This window comes from Salmo trutta, chromosome 36 (genome assembly GCF_901001165.1).
Source record: "Salmo trutta chromosome 36, fSalTru1.1, whole genome shotgun sequence".
NCBI lineage: Eukaryota > Metazoa > Chordata > Actinopteri > Salmoniformes > Salmonidae > Salmo > Salmo trutta.
The window spans coordinates 40,977,517-41,003,310 of record NC_042992.1 but is presented as its reverse complement, the minus strand read 5'-3'; the positions used below and the strand labels follow the sequence as shown (position 1 = coordinate 41,003,310).

Sequence of the window (25,794 nt, the reverse complement as noted above, 5' to 3'; positions counted from 1 at the left end):
TGTGTGATAAAGCTCTCTTGATAACCATTTAATCAGATTAATTCTCTCACAGTAACTCTTAATAATATAAATGTACATTCACTTTAGAGAGAGATATCAATACAACCCAAAAAATACCTTGATGCAGGATTCATACACATAAGGATTCATTAGTTGAATTAGTTACATGCTTTTGTGTGTAATACATACAGAGGTGCTGATATCATGCTACTTTCAAAGTAATGATGTCATCATGTCACATTTATCCATTAACGTAACAGGAAAGGTAATAAAGACTCAGAAAGTGTAGATACTGTGCATCTTCAGGATGTCTTCATGCGATCCAAGGGGTCGTATAGGTGATGTGGACAGTTCGTAGATGGAATCCCTTTGCATTCCTGAAAGCAGAAGCAAACATCAATAGATTACACATGGCATACAGTGCCTTCAGAAAGTATTCGCACCCATTGACATTTTCCAAATTGTGTTGTGTTACAGCCTGAATTTAAAATTTAGTAAATTGACATTTTGTGTCACTGGCCTACACACAATGCCGCATAATGTCAAAGTGGAGTTCTGTTTGTAGAAATGTTTACAAATTAATAAAAAATCTAAAGCTGAAATTTCTTGACTCAATAAGTATTCACCCAAAAAAGGTCAGGATTAAAAAGTCACATTATAAGTTACATTTTATTTTTTATTTTTTTTATTTTACCTTTATTTAACCAGGTAGGCAAGTTGAGAACAAGTTCTCATTTGCAACTGCGACCTGGCCAAGATAAAGCGTAGCAATTCGACACATACAACAACACAGAGTTACACATGGAATAAACAAAACATACAGTCAATAATACAGTAGAACATAAGAAAACAAAAAGTTTATATACAGTGAGTGCAAAAAATAGTCCATGGTGGCGAAGTAATTACAATACAGTAATTAAACACTGGAATGGTGATGTGCAGAAGATGAATGTGCAAGTAGAGATACTGGGGTGCAAAGGAGCAAGATAAATAAATAAATACAGTATGGGGATGAAGTAGGTAGATAGATGGGCTGTTTACAGATGGGCTATGTACAGGTGCAGTGATCTGTGAGCTGCTCTGACAGCTGGTGCTTAAAGCTAGTGAGGGAGATGTGAGTCTCCAGCATCAGAGATTTTTGCAGTTCGTTCCAGTCATTGGCAGCAGAGAACTGGAAGGAAAGGCGGCCAAAGGAGGAATTGGCTTTGGGGTGACCAGTGAGATATACCTGCTGCAGCGCATGCTATGAGTGGGTGTTGCTATGGTGACCAGTGAGCTGAGATAAGGCGGGACTTTACCTAGCAGAGACTTGTAGATAACATGTAACCAGTGGGTTTGGCGGCGAGTATGAAGCGAGGGCCAACCAACGAGAGCGTACAGGTCGCAATGGTGGGTAGTGTATGGGGCTTTGGTGACAAAACGGATGGCACTGTGATAGACTGTGATAGACTGCATCCAGTTTGTTGAGTAGAGTGTTGGAGGCTATTTTGTAGATGACATCACCGAAGTCGAGGATCGGTAGGATGGTCAGTTTTACGAGGGTGTGTTTGGCAGCATGAGTGAAGAATGCTTTGTTGCGGTATAGGAAGCCGATTCTTGATTTAATTTAGGATTGGAGATGCTTAATGTGAGTCTGGAAGGAGAGTTTACAGTCTATCCAGACACTCAGGTATTGGTAGTTGTCCACGTATTCTAAGTCAGAGCCGTCCAGAGTAGTGATGCTGGACGGGCAAGCAGGTGCGGGCAGTGATCGATTGAATAGCATGCATTTTGTTTTACCTGCGTTTAAGAGCAGTTGGAGGCCACGGAAGGAGAGTTGTATGACATTGAAGCTCGTCTGGAGGTTAGTTAACACAGAGTCCAAAGAGGGGCCAGAAGTATACAGAATGGTGTCGTCTGTGTAAAGGTGGATCAGAGAATCCCCAGCAGCAAGAGCAACATCATTGATGTATACAGAGAAGAGAGTCGGCCCGAGAATTGAACCCTGTGGCACACCCATAGAAACTGCCAGAGGTCCAGACAACAGGCCCTCCGATATGACACACTGAACTCTATCAGAGAAGTAGTTGGTAAACCAGGCAAGGCAATCATTTGAGAAACCAAGGCTGTCGAGTCTGCCAATAAGAATGTGGTGATTGACAGAGTCGAAAGCCTTGGCCAGGTCGATGAATACGGACAGAGTCGAAAGCCTTGGCCAGGTCGATGAATACGAGAAATGCTTATTGAAATTCTCAATTATAGTGGATTTACCGGTGGTAACAGTGTTTCCTAGCCTCAGAGCAGTGGGCAGTTGGGAGGAGGTGCTCTTATTCTCCATGGACTTTACAGTGTCCCAGAACTTTTTTGAGTTAGTACTACAGGATGCAAATTTCTGTTTCAAAAAGCTAGCCTTAGCTTTTCTAACTGCCTGTGTATATTTGTTCCTAACTTCCCTGAAAAGTTGCATATCACGGGGGCTATTTGATGCTAATGCAGAACGCCACAGGATGTTTTTGTGCTGGTCAAGGGCAGACAGGTCTGGAGTGAACCAAGGACTATATCTATTCCTGGTTCTACATTTTGTTGAGTGGGGCATGCGCCACTCGATTCCACTGGCTGTTGACTAGGTGGGACGATTTCGTCCCACATACCCTAGAGAGGTTAACTTCTTTGGGCTAGGGGGCAGTATTTTCACATCCGGATAAAAAACGTACCTGATTTAATCTGGTTACGACTCCTGCCCAGTAACTAGAATATGCATATAATTATTGGCTTTGGATAGAAAACACCCTAAAGTTTCTAAAACTGTTTGAATGGTGTCTGTGAGTATAACAGAACTCCTATGGCAGGCAAAAATCTGAGAAGATTTCATGCAGGAAGTGGCCTGTCTGACAAGGTGTTGTTGTTCTTGCTTCTGTTTATTGAAGAGTCAGGATCTTAGCTGTAACGTGACACTTCCTACGGCTCCAATAGGCTCTCAGAGCCCGGGAAAAACCTGAACGATGACGAGGCAGCCTCAGGCTGAAACACATTATCGCCTTTTCCAAGTGGCCCAGCAGAGGACAATGGAATTAGGCGCGTGCCCGATTCGACCCCGTGCAGTATTTTCCTTCGGCTGTTTAGCTAATTGCAGATTCCCGGTCGGAATATTATCGCTTTTTTACGAGAATAATGGCATAAAAATAGATTTTAAACAGCGGTTGACATGCTTCGAAGTACGGTAATGAAATATTTAGAAATCTTTTGTCACGATATGCGCCGTGCGCATGACCGTTATTTACCATTGGGATAGTGTCTAGAATGCACGAACAAAACGTCGCTGTTGGAACATAACTATGGATTATTTTGGACCAAACCTACATTTGTTATTGAAGTAGAAGTCCTGGGAGTGCATTCTGACGAAGAAATAGCTAGCCCTGTGATGCCGGGCTATCTACTCAGAATATTGCAAAATGTGCTTCATCCGAAAAGCTATTTTAAAATCGGACATATCGAGTGCATAGAGGAGTAATGTATCTATAATTCTTAAAATAATTGTTATGCTTTTTGTGAACGTTTATCGTGAGTAATTTAGTAAATTGTTAGTAAATTCCCCGGAAGTTTGCGGGGGGTATGCTAGTTCTGAACGTCACATGCTAATGTAAAAAGCTGGTTTTTGATATAAATATGAACTTGATTGAACAAAACATGCATGCATTGTATAACATAATGTCCTAGGTGTGTCATCTGATGAAGATCAAAGGTTAGTGCTGCATTTAGCTGTCTTCTGGGTTTTTGTGACATTATATGCTAGCTTGAAAAATGGGTGTCTGATTATTTCTGGCTGGGTACTCTGCTGACATAATCTAATGTTTTGCTTTCATTGTAAAGCCTTTTTGAAATCGGACAGTGTGGTTAGATTAACGAGAGTCTTGTCTTTAAATAGCTGTAAAATAGTCATATGTTTGAGAAATTGAAGTAATAGCATTTCAAAGGTTTTGAAAATCGCACCACAGGATTCAACTGGCTGTTACGTAGGTGGGACGAATTCGTCCCGCCGGTCCTAGAGAGGTTAAAATGGTGAGGAAGGCACTTTTAAAGAAGGCATCATCTACTGACAGGATGAGGTCAATGTCATTCCAGGATACCCCGGCCAGGTCGATTAGAAAGGCCTGCTCATAGAAGTATTTTAGGGAGCGTTTGACAGTGATGAGGGGTGGTCGTTTGGTCGCCGACCCATTCCGGATGCAGGCAATGAGGCAGTGATCGCTGAGATCTTGATTGAAAACAGCAGAGGTGTATTTGGAGGTCAGTTTAGTTAGTTAGGATGACATCTATGAGGGTGCCCGTGTTTACGGATTCGGGGTTGTACCTGGTAGGTTCATTGATAATTTGTGTGAGATTGAGAGCATCAAGTTTAGATTGTAGGATGGCCGGGGTGAGGACCCCTTCGAGATAAAATCCCGTTAACGGGATTGGTTGGACAACAACCAGTGAGATAGCACGGCGCGAAATTCAACCAAAAGAAATCTCGAAATTAAAATTCAAGTATTATACGGCATTTTAAAGATACTCTACTCGTTAATCCAATCACATTGTTCGATTTCAAAAAGGCTTTACGGTGAAAGCAAAACATTAGATTATTTTAGGATAGCACCTTAGCAAAAAAAAAAGCTATTTTATAAGCACGGATAGCCGTCACAAAACCAGATATACAGCTAAAATTAAGCACTAACCTTTGACAATCTTCATCAGATGACACTCATAGGACATCATGTTAGACAATACATGCATTTTGTGTTCGATCAAGTTCATATTTATATCCAAAAACCCAATTTTTACATTGGCGCGTGACGTTCAGAAAATATTTTCTCCCCATAACATCCGGTGAATGCGCACATTAATTTACAGAAGAACTCATAAATGTTGACAAAATGTATAACAATTATTTAAAGAATTAGAGATAATCTACTCCTTTATGCAACCACTTTGTCAGATTTCAAAATAAGTTCACAGAAAAAGCACATTGTTCAATATTCTGAGTACAGAACGTAGCCTTCAATGCTAAGCTATACAGTTAGCCTACAACCACGGCGTCCACAAATCTCTAAAAATATGTTCGAAATATTTTCTTACCTTTGCTGATCTTCGGCGGAATGCACTCGGAAGGGCTCCCACTTCCACAATAAATGTTCATTTGTTCTGCAAAGTCTATCATTTATGTCCAAATACCTCCGTTTTGTTGACCCATCCAGAACACTTTACAATGCCATATGGCGTGGGCCCAAATCCATAGACAAAGTTCAAAAGTTCCATTACCGTTTGTAGAAACATGTCAAACGATGTTTACAATCAATCCTTTAGGGTATTTTTTTATGTAAAATTGAGATAATTTTACAACCGGGCAATAGGTATTCATCCCAGAAGAAAAATAACAAACAGCGAACTCGTGTGCACGCGCGTCACGAGACACCTGTCCTCAGACTGGCCAGTGATTGACTGAGCCCCAATTTTCTGCCCGGTAACAGGTGACGGATGAAACCAGTTCCTAAAGATTGTTGACAGCCAATGGAAGCCTTAGGAGGTGTAACGTCAATCCTATGTCACTAGTTTTTCAAGGGATTCAAAAGAAAAACGAAATTTCTAATTTCTCCCACTTCCTGATTACATTTTTCTCAGGTTTGTGCCTGCCATATGAGTTCTGTTATACTCACAGACACCATTCAAACAGTTTTAGAAACTTCAGAGTGTTGTCTATCCAAATCTACTAATATGCATATTCTATTTTCTGGGCCAGAGTAGTAACCTGTTTAAATTGGGTACGTTTTAGCATGTCCCAGTTTAGGTAACCTAGTAGCACGAGCTCAGAAGATAGATGGGGGCAATCAATTCACATATGTTATCGAGGGCACAGCTGGGGGCAGAGGGAGGTCTATAGCAAGCGGCAACAGTGAGAGACTTGTTTCTGGAAAGGAGAATTTTTCGAAGTAGAAGCTCGAATTGTTTGGGTACAGACTTGGAAAGTAACAGAGAACTCTACAGACTATCTTTGCAGTAGATTGCAACACCGCCCCCTTTGGCAGTTCTATCTTGGCGGAAAATGTTATAGTTAGCGATGGAGATTTCAGGGGTTTTGGTGGTTTTCCTAAGCCAGGATTCAGACACGGCTAAGACATCCGGGTTGGCAGAGTGTGCTAAAGCAGTGAGTAAAACAAACTTAGGGAGTAGGCTTCTAATGTTAACATGCATGAAACCAAGGTTTTTACGGTTACAGAAGTCAACAAATGATAGCACCTGGGGAGTGGGAGTGGAGCTAGGCACTGCAGGACCTGGATTAACCTCCACATCACCAGAGGAACAGAGGAGAAGTAGGATAAGGGTATGGCTAAAGGCTATACGAACTGGCTGTCTAGCACGTTTGGAACAGAGAATAAAAGGAGTAGGTTTCTGGCCACGATATTATAGATTCAAGGCATAGTGTACAGACAAACGTATGGTAGGATGTGAGTACATTGTAGGTAAACCTAGGCATTGAGTAATGATGAGAGAGATAGTCTCTAGAGATGTTTAAACCAGGTGATGTCATCGCATATGTAGGAGGTGGGACAACATGGTTGGTTAAGGCATATTGAGAAGGGCTAGATGCTCTACAGTGAAATAAGACAGTAACCACTAACCAGGACAGTAATGGACGAGGCATATTGATATTAGAGAGAGGCATGCGTAGCCAAGTGAACATATGGGTCCAGTGATTGGTTGGGCTGACTGGGGACACGGCGATTCAGACAGTTAGCAGGCCGATGCTAACAAGCTAACAGTTAGTAGGCCGGGGCTGAACAAGCTAGCAATTAGCAGACCAGGGCTGGCAAGCTAGCAGTTAGCAGACCGGGTTAGCAAGCAAGCAGTTGGCAGACCAGGGCTAGCAGTTAGCAGACCGGGGCAGGCAAGCTAGCAGTTAGCAGACCAGGGCTAGCAAGTTAGCCTTTGGGGGACGTCGCGATGGGGGTAAGTCTGTTTTTGCCTCTTCGTGCGGTGACGTCGATAGACCAGTCGTGGAATAAGTAGGGTTCCAAGTAGCTCTAGATAGCTAGCAGGCCGGTTAACAGAATGAGCCTTCAGCGGACGTCGCGCCTGAGGGGCCTGTTGGAATCCTCAGGCAGATTATGTCGGTATTCCAGTCGTAGAGGATCGGCGGGGTTCCGTGCCCCTTACCGGCAGTAGAAGGGGTCTGGATATTGTAGCCCAGGAGTGGGCTTCGGTGGTAGCACAGGAGCCCTGGCCGGGCTAGCTTCAGGCTAATTGGTGCTTGCTCCGGGATGAAACACTAGCCAGGAGTAGTCACCCGGGATTGCGGTTAGCTAGTTGCGAAGATCCAGATGAAAATGTTCAGAGTTTGCGGTAGGAATCCGGGGATATGGGGGAAAAAATATATAAAATAATAATAGGTCTGTTATGCTCTGGTTTGAGTCACGTTGTTCTAACTGGCGAGAGCTTTCCGAGCTAAAGGTTAGCTGATGACCGCTAGCAATGGTTTGCTGACTGATAGCTGGTAGGTAGTTAGCTGGCTAGCTTCAGTTGAGGGATTCCAGATCCGAAGTAAATAGAAATACTATATAAAAAAAAATGATCCACGCCACATTGGGTGAGGCGGTTTGCAAGAGAGTATTTAGAAGTTGAGGTTTAGGAAAATATTTCAAAAAGATATGTGAAGAAAAAGATGTAAAAATATATATACAAGGGACACGACAGGACAAAGACGTCTGACTGCTACGCCATCTTGGAAATTGAACATGAACTCACTCACTCTCAATAATAGTGTTTAACATAATTTTTTTATGACTACTTCAATTATCTGTATGGTCCCTCAGTCGGGTAGTGAATTTCAAACACAGATTCAACCACAAAGACCAGGGAGGTTTTCCAATGCCTCACAAAGAAGGGCACCTATTGGAAGATTGACTATCACAATGTCTTTTATTAATTACACTTTGGATGGGTATCAATACACACAGTCACTACAAAGATAAAGTAATTCTTCCTAACTTATGGTAAGAACAGCTCAAATAAGCAAAGAGAAACTGTCACGGCTGTCTGAAGAATGGGACCAAAGCGCAGCATGTGTATCGTTCCACATTTTATTATAACTGTGAAACTATGCAAGACATACAAATAAACTAATGAACAAAACAACAAACCGTGACGAAGAGGTGCAACATACACTTACTCAAAATAATCTCCCACAAACCCAGGTGGGAAAAACAACCACTTAAATATGATCCCCAATTAGAGACAATGATGACCAGCTGCCTCTAATTGGAGACCATCCCCCAAAAAACACAGAAATACAACAACCAGAACCCCACATAGAAATACATAAACTAGACAAAAACCCAACATAGAAAAAAGAAACTAGAACCAACATGGACCTAAATAAACTAGACAAAACCCTCTGTCACGCCCTGACCTACTCTACCATAGAAAAATAAAAGCTTTCTATGGTCAGGACATGACAGAAACGACAGTCCATTATTACTTTAAGTCAGGGGTGTCAAACTCATTTTAGCTCAGGGGCCACATGGAGGAAAATCTATTCCCAAGTGGGCCGGACGGTAAAATCATGGTATATATAACTTAAAAACAACAACTTCAGATTGTTTTCTTTGTTTTAATACGATCAATATAAAACATAAAGCTGGAGCCTGAGGACAGTGTGTCCACAATAGTACAAGCACAACATCACTATTAATCATAAAACACCTCAAGTTTATTTGAAAATTCTAAAGAAAAAGAACACACAAACACACAATGCCTCAGTGATTCACAGAAGTATTTCACAGATCACAGAACTATATCAGGGTGTCTCATGCAGCACTTTAAGTGGGGTTGCATAGTTTATTTGACTCCTGATACCTGGCATCTTTTAGCTTTCACCAGCGCATCAATATCAGGCGTCACATCCTGAGTGGCAGCCAACTTCAGGATGTGATTCAAGTGCTTGTGCGTGAGCCATGAGCGCAGCTTTGTTTTATTTATGCTCATTACAGAGAAAACTTGCTCACAAAGATATGTGGTTCCAAACATGCACAACAGTTTTGCAGCGAGGGCTGTCAAGTTGGGGTAACCTGGCAAGAGATTCTGATAAAATGTGTCCAAGCCAGCTGCGGCAAATTTGCCCTTCATATCCGAGTCACACTGCAAGTCTATTATTTAAAGTTGGATGCTGACGGGCAGATCAGAGGGATTCACGGTGAATGGCGAGCAAAAAACGTTGAAGTCTTTCTCCAGTTCACCAAAAATCTGAAAGCGTTGCTCAAACTCCCGTAACAGTCCCGTTATTTTATCTTTGAACCGCTTCATGTCTGCCACATGTTGGGTCGCGCACACATTTTTCAGACAGGGGAAGTGAGCTGCATCACCACCGGCGAGTTGCGTCTCCCACAATGACAGCTTCAACTTGAAAGAACGTATGCTGTCATAATACTGCGTGACGACTTTGTTGCGCCCTTGCAGCTGTTTGTTCAAGTTATTCAGGTGCTCTGTAACATCCACCATAAATGCAAGGTCCTTTGTCACAACGCCTGCTTTTTTTCCCGATCATTGAGGGCGCGCCATCTGTAGCCAGGCTGACAGCGCGGGACCAGTCCACTCCGACCCTGTCCAGCGCGCCGACGAGTGCGGTGAAAATATCAGCTGCTGTCGTTGTATCTGTCATCGGCACCAACTCCACGAACTCCTCGGTGACGGTCAATGTGTCATCAACTCCGCAGATGAAAATGGCCAGTTGTGCAACATCTGTAATGTCCGTGCTTTCATCAATTGCAACTGAAAACCCAATAAATGACTTTACTTTTTGCTTCAACTGGCTGTCCAAATCCACTGAAAGATCGGAAATCCTGTCTGCAACTGTGTTTCTTGTCAGGCTGATATTTGCAAAAGCCTGGCGCTTTTCAGGGCACACAATCTCCGCTGCCTTCATCATGCATGTTTTTACAAATTCACCCTCACTAAATGGTTTTGAAGCCACTGCGATTTCATTAGCAATGAGGTAGCTAGCTTTCACTGCAGCGTCACTGATGTCTCGGCTGTGAGTAAACACAGACTGCTGTTTCTTCAGACCCGCCAACAGTTCATTCACGTTCTCTCTTCTCCGCTGTCCTTGAAAGTTGTCATATTTGTCGGCATGAAGACTCACATAGTGGCGACGGAGGTTATACTCTTTCAGCACTGCAACATGCTGTGAACACACCAAACATACAGCTTTCCCATTCAATTCCGTGAATAAATAGGAGGATGACCATTTTTCTTGGAACACTCTGCGTCCCAGAGACATATTGGGGCAATGAGGGTGCCAAAGCACATAATGTTAAAAGTAGAAGCGGTAATAAATATCGCGGGCAAAAACAAAGTAGCTCATCCGGACTGGCTGCACTTGCTTGACCTACTTGCCCTGCTCCGGTATAAACAGTTTGCTTGCTTAACACAATTGCTATTGCGCCATCCAGTGGACGCAATTGGAACAGCAGTTTCTTTTATTGAAAAATTGCAGCTCATTTTTATACTTTACAAAATCATCTCGCGGGCCGGATTAAACCCCTTTGCGGGCCTGATCCGGCCCGCGGGCCGGACGTTTGACACCCCTGCTTTAAGTCATGAAGGTCAGTCAATATGGAACATTTCAAGTGCAGTCGCAAAAACCATCAAGCGCTATGATGAAACTGGATCTCATGAGGAACGCCACAGGAATGGAAGACCCAGAGTTACCTCTGCTGAAGAGGATAAGTTCATTAGAGTTACCAGCCTCAGAAATTGCAGCCCAAATAAATGCTTCACAGAGTTCAAGTAACAGACACATCTCAACGTCAACTGTTCAGAGGAAACTGTGTGAATCAGGCATTCATTGTTGAATTGCTGCAAGGAAACCACTACTGAAGGACACAAATTAGAAGAAGAGACTTGCTTGGGCCAAGAAACACGAGCAATGGACATTAGACCGGTGGAAATTTGTCCTTTAGTCTGGAGTCCAAATTGGAGATTTTTGGTTCCAACAGCCATGTCTTTGTGATGCGCGGAGTGGGTGAACAGAGGATCTCCGCATGTGTATTTCCCACCGTAGCATGGAGGAGGAGGTGTTATGGTGTAGGGGTGATTTGCTGGTGACACTGTCTGTGATTTATTTAGAAATCAAGGCACAAATAACTAGCATGGCTACCACAGCATTCTGCAGCGATACGCCATCCCATCTGGTTTGGGCTTAGCGGGACTATCATTTGTTTTTCCACAGGACAATGAGCCAAGACCTGTTGTATTCGGCGCATGTGACAATTAAAATTTGATTTGTTAATGTAACTGACAATTAACCGGTAAGTCTAAGTCGTTGTTTTTTTGTTTGAATTGTTTACGTGTTCGCTATGTGGGGGAAATGATAAGACAAGCGGAACTACGTGGCTAAGAACTGTTGTAGCGGGGATTATTATCGTTGCAACACACTTTTGGAGTGAAGGTAATCCCGCACTGTGTTAGCTAAATTTCCATGTCTTCGGGGGTAGTTCGTAAAGGTTGAAGTGTGTATGCTAGGATGGTAACGTTATAACAATTAAGGATGAAGCGTGAATTCATGCCAGGAATAATAAGTGTGAAGTTTTTGATTTCCTCCCTTCTGTAATAAGCAGACAATGAGGTATTTTTCCTTTATTCACGTGTTTAATCTGATACTGTTATAGCTCCGGCTAAACTGTTTATGTATGTAAGCACTTCAGAGTTATATCAAGCTAATAAGTCACTCGTAAGACAAGAAAGTTGTAAGATGGTGCTTAACTGTATATTCATTTACTTTATTGTTACATTTACATTTTTGTCATTTAGCAGACGCCCTTATCCAGAGCGACTTACAGTAGTGAATGCATACATTTAATTTCATACATTATTTTTCTGTGCTGGCCCCCCGTGGGAATCGAACCCACAACCCTGGTGTTGCAAACACCATGCTCTACCAACTGAGCTACAGGGAAGGCTTGTTCTCCTGGAAGGTGATAATTCTGACTAAAACTACAGAATAAAGCCACCAGGGAACAGCTGTGCTCGTGGTTACTGGAGGGAGCTACAGTTAATACTTATCTAAATGAGATATTTCTGTATTTAATTTCCATTACATTTAAAAAAAGATATGTTTTCACATTGTCATTATGGGGTATTGTGTGTACATGGGTGACAAAACAAATCTAATCACTTTTGAATTCAGGCTGTAACACAACAAAATGTGGAGTAAGGGGTATGAATACTTTCTGAAGGCACTGTATCCTGTGGCAAGAGAGAGGTCAAGGACAGTTGAACTCTGTTAGATGAAAATGCCACTCCATGTGCATGAATCTGATCATTTAATTGTGTAGGCTACTATGTGCTGTGCTGCATTTACATTGTTTATACTTTGAGTTTACTTATCCTTTTACTGGCTGATAACAGTTTTTTTCATGACATACCTGGGTTATTCTGCCACTTGCACCCCTGCACAGTTATCTTTACTCTCCGAGGCTATAGCTAAATATTCTGCATTCCTGGAAAGAAAGGAGAAAGATAGAAATAGTTAGAATATCATCATCCGCTTATTACCTAAAAACCTGAGATTTCATCACATGGAGATTGATAGAGGACTCTAGTGCCCAAATGCCTGTTTTAGCCTACGCAGAGCCATTAAGGACTTCCACCATTTTGACATAGTCAACTGGGTGGGACTTCCTATGGATTAAGGAAGGATCACATAATTCCATGCAGGTCATCAGGAGGAATCAGCCAATGAACTGAGAAAACATTCCATAACTACAGGTGGCATTAACTCGCTAGCCTTTGCTTTATAACTGTTCAAACAACAAACACACTCCACCCTTTCAGTTTGTTTATTAACTCATAGTGGGACAGATAAAATGTTGCGTCCTTCTAACTATCTCTATGTTTCATCCTAACCTTAATCATTCATTCATCCCTCCATTCATTCTTTATTCATCTATCTATTCATCTATAACCATTCAAACCACTCTCATTACTTAAAGTATTTCAATAAGTTCAACTACACTGCATATCTCCTACTATTCCTATGTCTATTCCACTCTTTTTTATCTATTCATTCATATCCTCTATCAATCCACGTACCCCTCTAACCTCTCTATCCATACAACAACCCCTCTAACCTTCTTTCATCACTCCATCCATCCATAATAACTTCCTTTATCCTTCTATCAAGCAACCATGCATCCAACTTAAGTAACCAGATGTATTACTTTAATGTAGCAAAGCAAAGCAAGCAGTGTCAACTGAGCTAACATTCAATCAGAGACTGAATATAATTTATTTTAAAGGCAGCTTATTCAGTTTGGCCATTCAGCAAGCACCATCGCTTGCAACTGGTGTGCTTTTGCCAACCAGCTCCCCAGCCTCCACCTGCTTTTGGTTCTGTTATTCTATCTATGCGGGGCATGGCAGATTCTCTGCTCCCTATCTATAGCTTGCTTTTGATTGTATACATTAACTGAGCACTTTCCCCACGTTGGCAGCACCCCACAGAGCACAGCCTTAACACCAAGGCCAAATGTAGTATCATACACATTTTATGTTCAATGAAATGTGATGTCAACGAAATACATGAGTTCCCCTCCTGACACAACTATATTTAACTCTAACTTCTTTTCAACTTGAATTTTAAATGGGCTTTTAACCTATTTAAAGATACTACTAGACTGCTGAAGCAAGCAAGCAAACGTTTTTCAGGAAAAGTACCTTCTTTGGCTTTTCTAGAGAGAGGAAAATGTGATGATTGTGGAACACAGAGATTGAAAGAGTGAGAGAGAATGGGAGTGGCAAGGAAGACGAAGATCGAGAGAAAGACAGACAAGAGTACAGGGAGAGAATATTGAACAAGGAGGAACAGTGGAATTGCACTACTCAGCACTATGAAAGAGAGAGGAGAGAACACAAATCAACAGGATGGACAGGTTCTTAACAGACAAGGATAGTGAGATTTTATGTAGGGAGACCGTAATAGAGGACCTAAAATGAAAGAATACAGCTGCAGGAGAGGAAGTAGGGTTACAGTGTTACTCACGCGCTTTCTCTTAATGCTTCCTCTCCTGCAGCTGATATCTTTCTGAAGCAGTATACCATCTCTATGTAAAGCCAAGCCTGTAGCCCGATGATGGACACATACATCATCACCTCAGAGACTATGGAGGCCGTCCCTCTGGTGGCTAGAGAGAGAGAGAGATGGAGGTAGAGAGTGGGAGAAAGAGGGGGGAGTCAAAGCACTCAGTATGCACCACATAGGCTCTTAGCACTTACAAAACACTTACAAGCTTCATTTCAAGTCATAAATGTTTCCTAACAATTGGGATAATTGACATCGGAATTCAAATTGCTTACAAAAGCATGTCTGTATTGTAATACTGTACCTTTAGCCACCACTTTCAGGTGCACAAGCTTGCTGACAACAGTCTGGTATTCGTAGAACTCATACGTCAAGAGCCGGTGGAAGTGGCAACTGTAGGTGCCCGAGTCATTGAAGGTGACATTGAAGAGGTAGATGGATGCATCCTGTATGTCTTGGCTCCTCTTACTGCCGTTCCAGTCGACGCGCTCCTCAAAGCGCTCATCCACAATGTGGGGGCCCTCCTCATCGTAATTATATATCTAATGACACAATGAAATCTGGGTTGTTCACCTGGCACTGAAAATCTCTCTTGTTTCACTTCCTAGATCCCCACCCACATCTAGCAACATCCAAGTTAATGGACTCAAAAGGACACAACTGTGTTTTGAGAGAGGTCCCTTGATTAGGAAAGTATACCCAAAGTTACATACAGTAGCTGTGAGCCTACAGTGCATTCGGAAAGTATTCAGACCCCTAGACTTTTTCCACATTTTGTTACGTTACAGCCTTATTCAAAAATGGATTTAAAAAAAATATATAGCATCAATCTACACACAATACCCCTTAACGACAAAGCAAAACAGGTTTTTAGAAAAGTTTGCACATTTGTGACTCGTTTCAGGAAACTAGGCGTATGTCGAAGGGTCACTACTTCACAGGAGAGCCATTTGAATGTCAACTTTTTAATTTTTATCAAAATGCGTTTTTTGGGCAGAAATTCCTTCTGGAACATGTAAACTTTCATGTGCCTTAAAAACAAAGTTGTATGCCATCTGTAAATATGAATAAAATTGTTAAATTACAAGCTAAATTAGTTGTTAAATTAGTTGGTTTAGTCACAGAAAAAGACAGCAACCATCCCGCTAGCCATGATTGGCTGAGATAATGAGATAATAATGCCGAAAGATGTGTTCGGATTGGTCTGCAATATAGCACGCTTCTGTCTATTTGAGCTGGTCAGTATGTGTAGGTAATCCTGTCTAACGCGGCTTAAAAATATATATATTGCGTAGTAGAACTGGATAAGTGTTGCACGCCACTTTCTGGAGGACTGAGTTTTGAAATCAGTGGAATTAGAGTATGATAGCTAAGGAGATGGAGAAAACACCTGTCTCCGGATAACATCTTCAAACTAAGGGCAACCATGGCTCCCGAGTGGCACAGCGGTCTAAGGCACTGCATCTCAATGCTAGAGGCATTACTACAGACCCTGGTTTGATCCTGGGCTGTATCACAACCAGCTGTGATTGGGAGTCCCATAGGGTGGTGCACAATTGGCCCAAAGTCGTCCGGGTTTGGCCAGGGTAGGCAGTCATTGTAAAATAAGAATTTGTTCTTAACTGACAGGTTAACATTAGCTGGTTCGCTCAGTAATGTTATGTGCATAATATTATTATTCATATCTCCGAGGAATTTACTTGCTAGTTATAGCTAGCTAACATTGAACCTGGTTGGTTAGCTACCTGTAGATTCATGCAGGGTAGTAACATCATGAGTTGGGATTATGGTTCATTGTTTACCTACAGTTGAAGTCAGAAGTTTACATACACTTAGGTTGGAGTCATTAAAACTAATTTTTCACCCACTCCACACATTTCTTGTTAACCTCTTATGGCTAGGGGGCAGTATTTTCACGGCTGGATAAAAAACGTACCCGATTTAATCTGATTATTAGTCCTGCCCAGAAACTAGAATATGCATATAATTATCAGCTTTGGATAGAAAACACTCCAAAGTTTCTAAAACTGTTTGAATGGTGTCTGTGAGTATAACAGAACTCCTATGGCAGGCAAAAACCTGAGAAGGTTCTGTTCAGGAAGTACCCTGTCTGAACATTTCTTGCCCTTGTTGATTCTCTCTATCTATTACAAGGGATCTCTGCTGTTACGTGACACTTCCCACGTCTCCAATGGGGTCTCAGAGCCCGGGAAAAACAGGAATGACGTAATTCAAAGCCCTGGCTGAAACACACGAGAGCAAAAGCTAAGTGGGCTATCAGTGGAGAAATGCTTAGGCTCGTGACCTGCCCCGCCCCCGTCTTTCGGTTTTTCCCTCAGTTTACAGACATGCAGATTCCCGGTCGGAATATTATCGCTTTTCTACGAGATAAATTGCATAAAAATTGGTTTTAAACAGCGGTTGACATGCTTCGAAGTACGGTAATGGAATATTTAGACATTTTTTGTCACGTTCTGCGCCATGCGCAGGACCGTGATTTACCATTGGGATAGTGTCTAGAACGCACGAACAAAACGTCGTTGATGGAACATAACGATGGATTATTTGGGACCAAACCAACATTTGTTATTGAAGTAGAAGTCGGGAGTGCATTCTGACGAAGAACAGGAAAGGTAAGACCATTTTTCTTATAGGAAATGTGATTTTGGTGAAGGCTAAACTGTTTGGGTGTCTAAATAGCTAGCCCTGTGATGCCGGGCTATGTACTTAGAATATTGCAAAATGTGCTTCATCCGAAAAGCTATTTTAAAATCGGACATATCGAGTGCATAGAGGAGTTCTTTATCTATAATTCTTAAAATAATTATGTTTTTTGTGAACGTTTATCGTGAGTAATTTAGTAAATTCACCGGAAGTGTTCGGTGGGAATGCTAGTTCTGAACGTCACATGCTAATGTAAAAAGCTGGTTTTTGATATAAATATGAACTTGATTGAACAGACATGCATGTATTGTATAACATAATGTCCTAGGTGTGTCATCTGATGAAGATAATCAAAGGTTAGTGCTGCATTTAGCTGTGGTTTTGTTTTTTGTGACATTATATGCTAGCTTGAAAAATGGGTGTCTGATTATTTCTGGCTGGGTACTCTGCTGACATAATCTAATGTTTTGCTTTCGCTGTAAAGCCTTTTTGAAATCGGACAGTGTGGTTAGATTAACGAGAGTCTTGTCTTTAAATAGCTGTAAAATAGTCATATGTTTGAAAAATGGAAGTTTTCGGATTTTAGAGGAGTTTGTATTTCGCGCCACGCCCATCATTGGATATTGGAGCAGACGTTCCGCTAGCGGAACATCTAGATGTAAGAGGTTTTAACAAACTATAGTTTTGGCAAGTCGGTTAGGACATCTACTTTGTGCATGACACAAGTCATTTTTCCAACAATTGTTTACAGGCAGATTACTTCAGTTACAATTCACTGTATCACAATTCCAGTGGGTCAGAAGTTTACATACACTACGTTGACAGTGCCTATAAACAGCTTGGAAAATTCCAGAAAATTATGTTATGGCTTTAGAAGCTTCTGATAGACTAATTGACATCATTTGAGTCAATTGGAGGGGTACCTGTGGATGTATTTCAAGACCTATGTACAAACTCAGTGCCTCTTTGCTTGACAGCATGGGAAAATCAAAAGAAATCAGCCAAGACCTCAGAAAAAGAAAATAGTAGACCTCCACAAGTCTGTTCATCCTTGGGAGCAATTTCCAAACGCCTGAAGTTACAACGTTCATCTGTAAAAACAATAGCACGCAAGTATAAACACCATGGGAACACACAGCCGTCATACCGCTCAGGAAGGAGACGTGTTCTGTCTCCTAGAGATTAACGTACTTTGGTGTGAAAAGTGCAAATCAATCCCAGAACAACAGCAAATGACCTTGTGAAGATGCTGGAGGAAATAGGCGCAAAAGTATCTATATCCACAGTAAAACGAGTCCTATATCGACATAACCTGAAAGGCCGCTCAGCAAGGAAGAAGCCACTGCTCCAAAACCACCATAAAATAGCCAGCCTACGGTTTGCAACTGCACATGGGGACAAAAATCGTACTTTTTGGAGAAATGTCTTCTGGTCTGATTAAACAAAAATAGAACTGTTTGACCATAATGACCATCGTTATGTTTGGAGGAAAAAGGGGAAGTCTTTCAAGCCCAACCGTGAGCACGGGGGTGGCAGCATCATGTTGTGGGGGTGCTTTGCTGCAGGAGGGACTGGTGCACTTCACAAAATAGATGGCATCATGAGGGGGGGAAATTATGTGGACATATTGAAGCAACATCTCAAGACATCATTCAGGAAGTTAAAGCTTGGTCGCAAATGGGTCTTCCAAATGGACAATGACCCCAAGCATACTTCCATTTAGCTGTGGTTTTGGTTTTTGTGACATATATGCATGCTTTGAAAATGGCTGTGTGATTATTTTTGGCGGGGTACTGTCCTGACATAATCTAATGTTTTGCTTTCGCTGTAAAGCCTTTTTGAAATTGGACAGTGTGGTTAGATTAACGAGAGTCTTGTCTTTAAAATGGTGTAAAATAGTCATATGTTTGAGAAATTGAAGTTATAGCATTTATGAGGTATTTGTATTTCGCGCCACACGATTCCACTGGCTGTTGACTGCGTCCCACCTTGCCCAGGGAGGTTAAGGGGGTGATAAGTTGTTTTTTTTTAAATCATTTTTTCAAAATTTGACTCTTGGGTGTTGACTTGTGTTACATTTGCAATATGAAAATCCACGGTGGAGCGCACTCGCCATCTATAGGATTTTTGGGGTTTTACACTTGGCATTTGCCATATGAAATTTGCAATATGATTTGGATGAATGTGGACCAAATTGGGTGGTATTGTCAATAGGGTGTATGATTCGTGTGGTGCCAATATGTTCCCATTCATTTTTGTCCATTTCATAGCAAAGGGTCTGAATAAATAAGTCATTAATGTATTTCTGTTTAAACATTTTTATACATTTGCAAAAAAATATTCTAAACCTGTTTTTGCTTTGCCATTATGGGGTATTGTGTGTAGATTGATGAGGGGGAAAAATGATTTTATACATTTTAGAACGAGGCTGTAACGTAACAAAATGTGGAAAATGTCAAGGGGTCTGAATACTTTCCGAATGCACTGTATCTGCCTATCGGCTGTCCCAGTGGCCCTAGTGATCTCTGAGATCTAAAATGTCATCCAGATTGATTCTATCTGAACTGCACGCAGCACTCTGCCATATTATGTGGTTGGGCATTGTGGTATGTGCGTGTGTGCATGTGCATGTAAGCGTGCAAACCTTTGTGTGTTGTGCCTTGTGGTTGTGGGCTTAAGAATGGGCTCTGGACCATATGGAGTAAGACAGGTTTGTCTAAAGAACAAGGTAAACCTAGTCCTAGCCAATCTGCAATGACGCTGTCGGTGTGATTGAAGCGTAATCCAACAATCTACTACCGTGGCAGCAATTTGGACTACTATAGCAATCATAATCCATCTCAGATACTCACATGAGCAAACTCAGCTTCCCCTTTCGCCTTGAAATACCAATTGACTGTGGCAGAAGCCTCCACCTCGGGCCTCATCTTACAGGAGATGCAGCCCAGTTTGAACCCTTTGCCTGCAACGGCCTCAGTGTCCGAGTCCACCTCTGAACAGGCCCCATGGCACAGGGACACTTGATACAGGAGAGAGAAGACATGTTATTAGTGCTTAACATTTTGGTTGTAGAAATGGGTAGATTCCTAATTCAACTGAAGAATATCCATATACTGAAATATGTGACTATACACAAATGGTCAATCCACTAAGGTGGTCAACTCCACTTACCAAAATGGGAACAAAGCAGAAACAAGAGCAGCAGTCGCACAGCAGACATGTCCATAAGTGTAATGTAGCGATGAAAGTAAAGAGCTTAGGGGAGAAGCCTCAAAAGGCTTTTCTTTGAACACTTGATAGTAAGATATTCCTTTGAGATGTTATCCATGAAGACGTTGTTTGAGCAAAGTAAGAAATAGTAGGGACTGAAGTTGCTTCCTCCGAAATTACCTTAGAAATAAAAAAAATAGAAGTCCCAACACCTTCAATAATACATTTGACATGATAAAATACTTAAACTAACACTTAATATAATAATAATACAAATATATGCCATCAAGCAGATGCTTTTATCCAAAGCAATTTACAGACATGCATGCATACATTTTACTCACTGGTGGTCCCGGGAATGGAACCCACCATCCTGGCATTGCAAGTGCTATACTCTTGGTGTCACGCCCTGACCAGGTGAACTCTGCTATTTTGGTCAGGGTGTGGCATTTCTATGGTTTATTTTCTATGTTTTGGTTATAGCCTTTCTTTGTGTTTTATTTCTATGTTGGGCTCGGGGGTGATTTCCCAATCAGACAGCTGTCGCTTGTCAAGTCTGATTGGGAATCACATTTAAGTTCCTTTTCCCCCACGATGTTTGTGGGTTGTTGCCTCTTTTGTTTGAGCAAGTTAACGTTTCGTCTATTCTTTGTCTGTTTTGGTAACGTGTTTATTTGTGTCTAAATAAACATGTCTTCGCTCCCAGCTGCGCTTTGGTCCGCTTCCTTATCACCCGACGACGAGCGTTACAGAACAACCCACCGAACCAGGACCAAGCAGCGGGAGCAAAAGGAGCGCGAGAGATGGGCTCGCGAGGGAAAGGAGTTCTGGACCTGGGAGGAGATCATGTCGGGGAAAGGACCCTGGCTGAGGGATTCCCAGGTCGAGGAGGTGATGCCAGCTGGTGGAAGGAATCGCAGGCGGCGGTCGAGGAGGCCCGGAAGACACCCCCAAGAATTTTTTTGGGGGGGGCTAATGGGGTGGTCCGGAAGGGCAGACGAAGAGCCCAGACCACTGCTCTCGTGGGGGATAACGGCGAAGGAGGAGGCAGAGATGTGGCAGGTCCTGGAGGACCTGCGTAGGGACAGCGTGGAGGAAGAGCCTTGGGTGGCAGAGGTGCGCACGGTATCGCCAGTGCGCCTGCACAGCCCAGTGCGCTCTGTGCCAGCGCCCCGCATTTGCCGGGCTAGGGGGAGTGTTCAGCGGGAACGTGTTGTGCCGGCTCAGCGCTCCTGGCCTCCGGTGCCCCTTCTCGGTCCGATGTATCCTGCGCCGAGGACGCGCACTGTGTCTCCGGTACGGCTGCACAGCCCAGTGCGTTCTGTGCCAGCGCTCCACACTTGCCAGGCTAAGGTGGGCGTTGAGCCAGAACGGGTGATGTCAGCTGTGCACTCCAGACCTCCAGTGCGCCTCCTCGGTCCAGGATATCCGGCGCCGCTAATGCGCACTGTGTCGCCGGTGTGCGGTCACGGTCCAGCACGTCCTGTGCCAGCACCTCGCCCTTGCCGGGCGAATGTGGTGCGTGTCCCCAGTCCTGTCCGGCCCATCCCTGCTCCCCGCACCAAGCCAGTGGTGCGTGTCCCCAGTCCTGTCCGGCCCATCCCTGTTCGCCACACCAAGGCTACGGTGCGTGTCCACAGTCCGGCCCGACCCGTCCCTGCTCCTCGCACCAAGCCCACGGTGCGTGTCCCCAGTCCAGTCCGGCCCGTCCCTGCTCCCCGCACCAAGCCCGTGGTGCGTGTCCCCAGTCCAGTCCCGCCCGTCCCTGCTCCCCACACCAGGTTGGTGGTGCGTGTCCCCGGTCCTGTCCGGCCCGTCCCTGTTCCCCGCACTAGGCCCACGGCGCGTGTCCACAGTCCGGCACGGCCTGTGTCCGGTCCACCGGTGACCAGTCTTGTTCCGGTCGGCGGCTCCGCTCCGGAGCCTGAGCATGCCGCTCCACCGTGGTCCAGTCCGGGCCAGAGGGGTAGGGCTAGGGTGGAGGCAGGGGGAGAAACACGCCCGGGGCCAGAGCCTCCACCGAGGGTGAGGTGCCCACCCGGGTCCCCCCCCTAATAGACTTTAGGTTGGTGCGCCGGGAGTACGCACCGTTGGAGAGGGGGTACTGTCACGCCCTGACCAGGTGAACTCTGCTATTTTGGTCAGGGTGTGGCATTTCTATGGTTTATTTTCTATGTTTTGGTTATAGCCTTTCTTTGTGTTTTATTTCTATGTTGGGCTCGGGGGTGATTTCCCAATCAGACAGCTGTCGCTTGTCAAGTCTGATTGGGAATCACATTTAAGTTCCTTTTCCCCCACAATGTTTGTGGGTTGTTGCCTCTTTTGTTTGAGCAAGTTAACGTTTCGTCTATTCTTTGTCTGTTTTGGTAACGTGTTTATTTGTGTCTAAATAAACATGTCTTCGCTCCCAGCTGCGCTTTGGTCCGCTTCCTTATCCCCCGACGACGAGCGTTACACTTGGTGCCATGCTCTTAGTGCCATGCACTTCTCTTTAAATGGAAACAATCTTTTCATCAAAGACTATTGCCTTAATTAATTTACTTTGTTACACAGGATACATGCAAGTATTACCATGAATATTTGTTTACAATTAAAGTGTTTTAGGAAGACTCTGGAGCTTGTTGATTTCAATTAAATAATGTTGGTTTGAGTGGATGATTACTGACTCTAATAAAGTGTAAACTATTAAACGCCAATAGGCCAAGAACAGACTTTCTAGAGAACTTGTTGTTGTTTTGGCTCTGTACTCTAGCACTTTGGATTTGAAATTATATAATGACTATGAGGTTAAAGTGCAGACTGTCAACTTTAATTTGAAGGTATTTTCATCCAAATCAGGTTAACCGTTTAATTATAGCACTTTTTGTACATAGTCATTCAGGATTCTCTGTAATCACAGTAGAATCCACATTAATGTAGAATGGTTTACAAAACATACTATATTCTTATTTACAATAAAAGGGACTCCACAATTACACAAATTACTTTGGACACAAAATAATCTGAAGTCACAAGCTTGATGTAATCATTGCATGCTAGGAATATGGGACCAAACACTAAACGTTTGACTACTTTAATACACATATAAGTGCATTTGTCCCAATACTTTAGGTCCCATAAAATGGGGTGACTATGTACAAAACATTCTGTAATTCCTAAACGGTGACCCGATATGGATGAAAATACCCCAAATTATATCTGACAGTCTGCATTTTAACCTCATAGTCATTGTATCATTTCAAATCCTAAATGCTGGAGGACAGAGCCAAAACAACAAAAAATGAGTCACTGTCCCAATACTTTTGGAGCTCAGTGTATCGCTAAACTATAGCTGTGATTATGGTCATCTTTTTCTACTGTTCCAGATCTTTGTTGACACAAAGTGTTTACAAATCTACACCCTGGCCTGGGATTATCAGTTCCCTGAAGTCTTAATATCAATTACACTGAGCTATTATTATCCTTACAGGCTATTCATTCCAACTGTAGTCTGATGTTCTATTAGAATAATAGGCCTAGTTCTAAATGATATTCACACGGTTATAAAGGCAGTGCACCACTGAAGATGGCATAGCTTTGAAATTAGTTTATATATTATGCGTATTTGAATAATCTGTCGACACTGTAGGTCTATGGTTTAAATAGGCTACTGTAAAATCGCATGCCACAGAATAGGCTACATTAATAATTAATTGCATGCCATATGAAAGACGACCTATAGGCTACATAAACTACATACCAAGTATATATTTATATATTTTTTAGGAACACTGTAAATGTGTTATTGCACTATTTGGTTTAAATAATGATATTTTGCATTGTCTCACATTTTACTGCCCTTCTGAAAAAAATAGCCTCCTTATCCCGATTTGTCCGTTCTCCGGGGGAAATGTAGGCTATCCTTTCCTTCTGATGGATCAACAAATTATTTAAAGAAGTGCTGTTCTTTTGAGTGGCAAAAATTATCCCACGCATCAAAGGACCCTGGATATTTCTCACGGTCTGGCATTGCGAATAATACAGACTACTTTATCACTCCCTGTCTGGCGTTATTTTTTACCGCAGTGCATCTGACTGCAGCATCTTCCAAACTGAGCAGGACAACTGTGTGAAGCTAGCCACAAGGATTAGCCACAATAGTTGAATAAGGTTTGCCTTCACAATAAAAGTCCCAGCAGTCCCAACACCTTACCACTGCTACAACTGGCTATCAGCGGAGTCTTGTCTGGCAGCGAAATAGTTCATGCAGAATCTTTTACTGACTTTAAGAAAATAATACGCCGCGTCACCGTCCTGTTCAAGTGAGCACAGCACAACAAGGTGAGTTCAGAAATGTCTTGTATGCTGCTGTATAAATGATGTAATATGCCAGGGAGATATCTGTAACAGGGTTATATTGGTGATTCCCCTTACCACTTTATTGTTAAGCCAATGGGGATTTGGTTTTATTTTTGTCTTGCCTTCACCTACTCAACATGGCATCTTATTGGCTGGTTTGCGTAGCTTGCTTACGAGGGAGGACGTTTCAGTTAGAATCATCTCAGTGAACAAGCACCAAACCAGCGGTAAGTTGTTGGTTGCAAAGCACTGTACGTCAAAAGTGATTTTTATACTCCCAAGTGATGATTTAAATGTACAATTTATATCAATTTGTTTGTAAATGTTATTCGAACATCACACATAAGATGCAGCGTTTTTTGGTGAATATTGGTTGTGCATTTTGTTGTAGAGAATTCCAGCTAATACTAGCTAGCAACTTACTGTGTCTGGTGGGGGGGTTGTATATTTTGTACAGTGCGTGAGTGCAGAGTTGGATGGTGAGCCGTGCATTGCATGAAGTGCAATTTTGTGCTGTTCCTATCAGGTACATTGTTAAATATATTATATTGTATATTGTAATTGTATTATTTTGGTAACTACATTCCCCAGTGAACAAGCACCAAACCAGCGTGAACAAGCACCAAACCAGTGTGAACAAGCACCAAACCAGCGTGCGTGAGTGCAGAGTTGGATGGTGAGCCGTGCATTGCATGACGTTCAATTTTGTGCTGTTCCTATCAGAATAAAGCTCCATGACTGGTGTTGCAAGTTGGAGTTCGTGTCGATGATTGATTGTACACAACGCAAGAAGAGTACTGTTACATATGTATACTGTAGATAAGAAAGTAATACTAACCGTATGTTGTTAGTAGCCCATGTGCCTCACCCTAATAATTTGGTCTATTTTAACCTATTCATTTTGCCTACTGTTCTGACTTGGGGGTTTTGTCATCAAACTTTGTCATCAAAGTCTGGCATTCTCTGGATTTATGGTGGGAACTCTGAAAAAAAAACACACAGTCACTCCATTGAATAGCATGCTACCGGTTGCTTTGCACTGCTTGCAGTTAGCCACTGATTCCTTCCAAAGGACTCATTGTTGAATTTGCGATTTCCAAGTTGTTGTGTAATCTTTATGTCCAATGGCCGATGAGCACCGATAAGTTTTATTTATAATTTCTCTTCATTATTTCTCTTCATATGACAAAGATTAAAAATGATTTGCCAGTAGATTGTCAAACTGATTCATGACGATGACTGCTAGCTAAGTAAGATGTTGACATGATCAGTCCAATCAAAGCTACTGTACATATAATGCGATTTGATGTAATTTTATCTATGGCCAATGACCTTGAGCCTTCATGGAAGGGCACTTGTAATAAAACTCTATGGCAGGATCCAAAGATGTCTACCCTTACTAAGGACATTAACTTCGCAATGACATAGTGTCCCCATGAGTGACAGAACACAGAGCCAATCACGGCGCAACGCTCCTATTTTTTGCTGGCTCG

At 42.6% G+C, this 25,794-nt stretch overlaps 1 protein-coding gene across 2 annotated transcripts; it reads right to left on the bottom strand.

Moving 5' to 3' along the window:
• Positions 1-24,057, bottom strand: LOC115176113 (sodium channel subunit beta-1). 2 transcript variants are annotated; one of them, XM_029735937.1, is made up of 7 exons: positions 23,791-24,057; positions 19,925-20,143; positions 19,606-19,772; positions 14,394-14,631; positions 14,051-14,192; positions 12,435-12,509; positions 1-377 (listed from the first exon to the last, which is right to left on the bottom strand). In XM_029735937.1, exons 2-6 carry the CDS (start codon positions 19,977-19,979, stop codon positions 12,440-12,442), a joined length of 672 nt encoding a protein of 223 aa, XP_029591797.1. In that variant the 5' UTR covers positions 19,980-20,143; positions 23,791-24,057; the 3' UTR covers positions 1-377; positions 12,435-12,439. The 2 variants fall into 2 exon arrangements, with proteins under 2 accessions (XP_029591797.1, XP_029591798.1); XM_029735938.1 differs by lacking the exon at positions 23,791-24,057 and adding an exon at positions 20,308-20,361.
• Between the last annotated feature and the right edge of the window lie 1,737 nt (positions 24,058-25,794).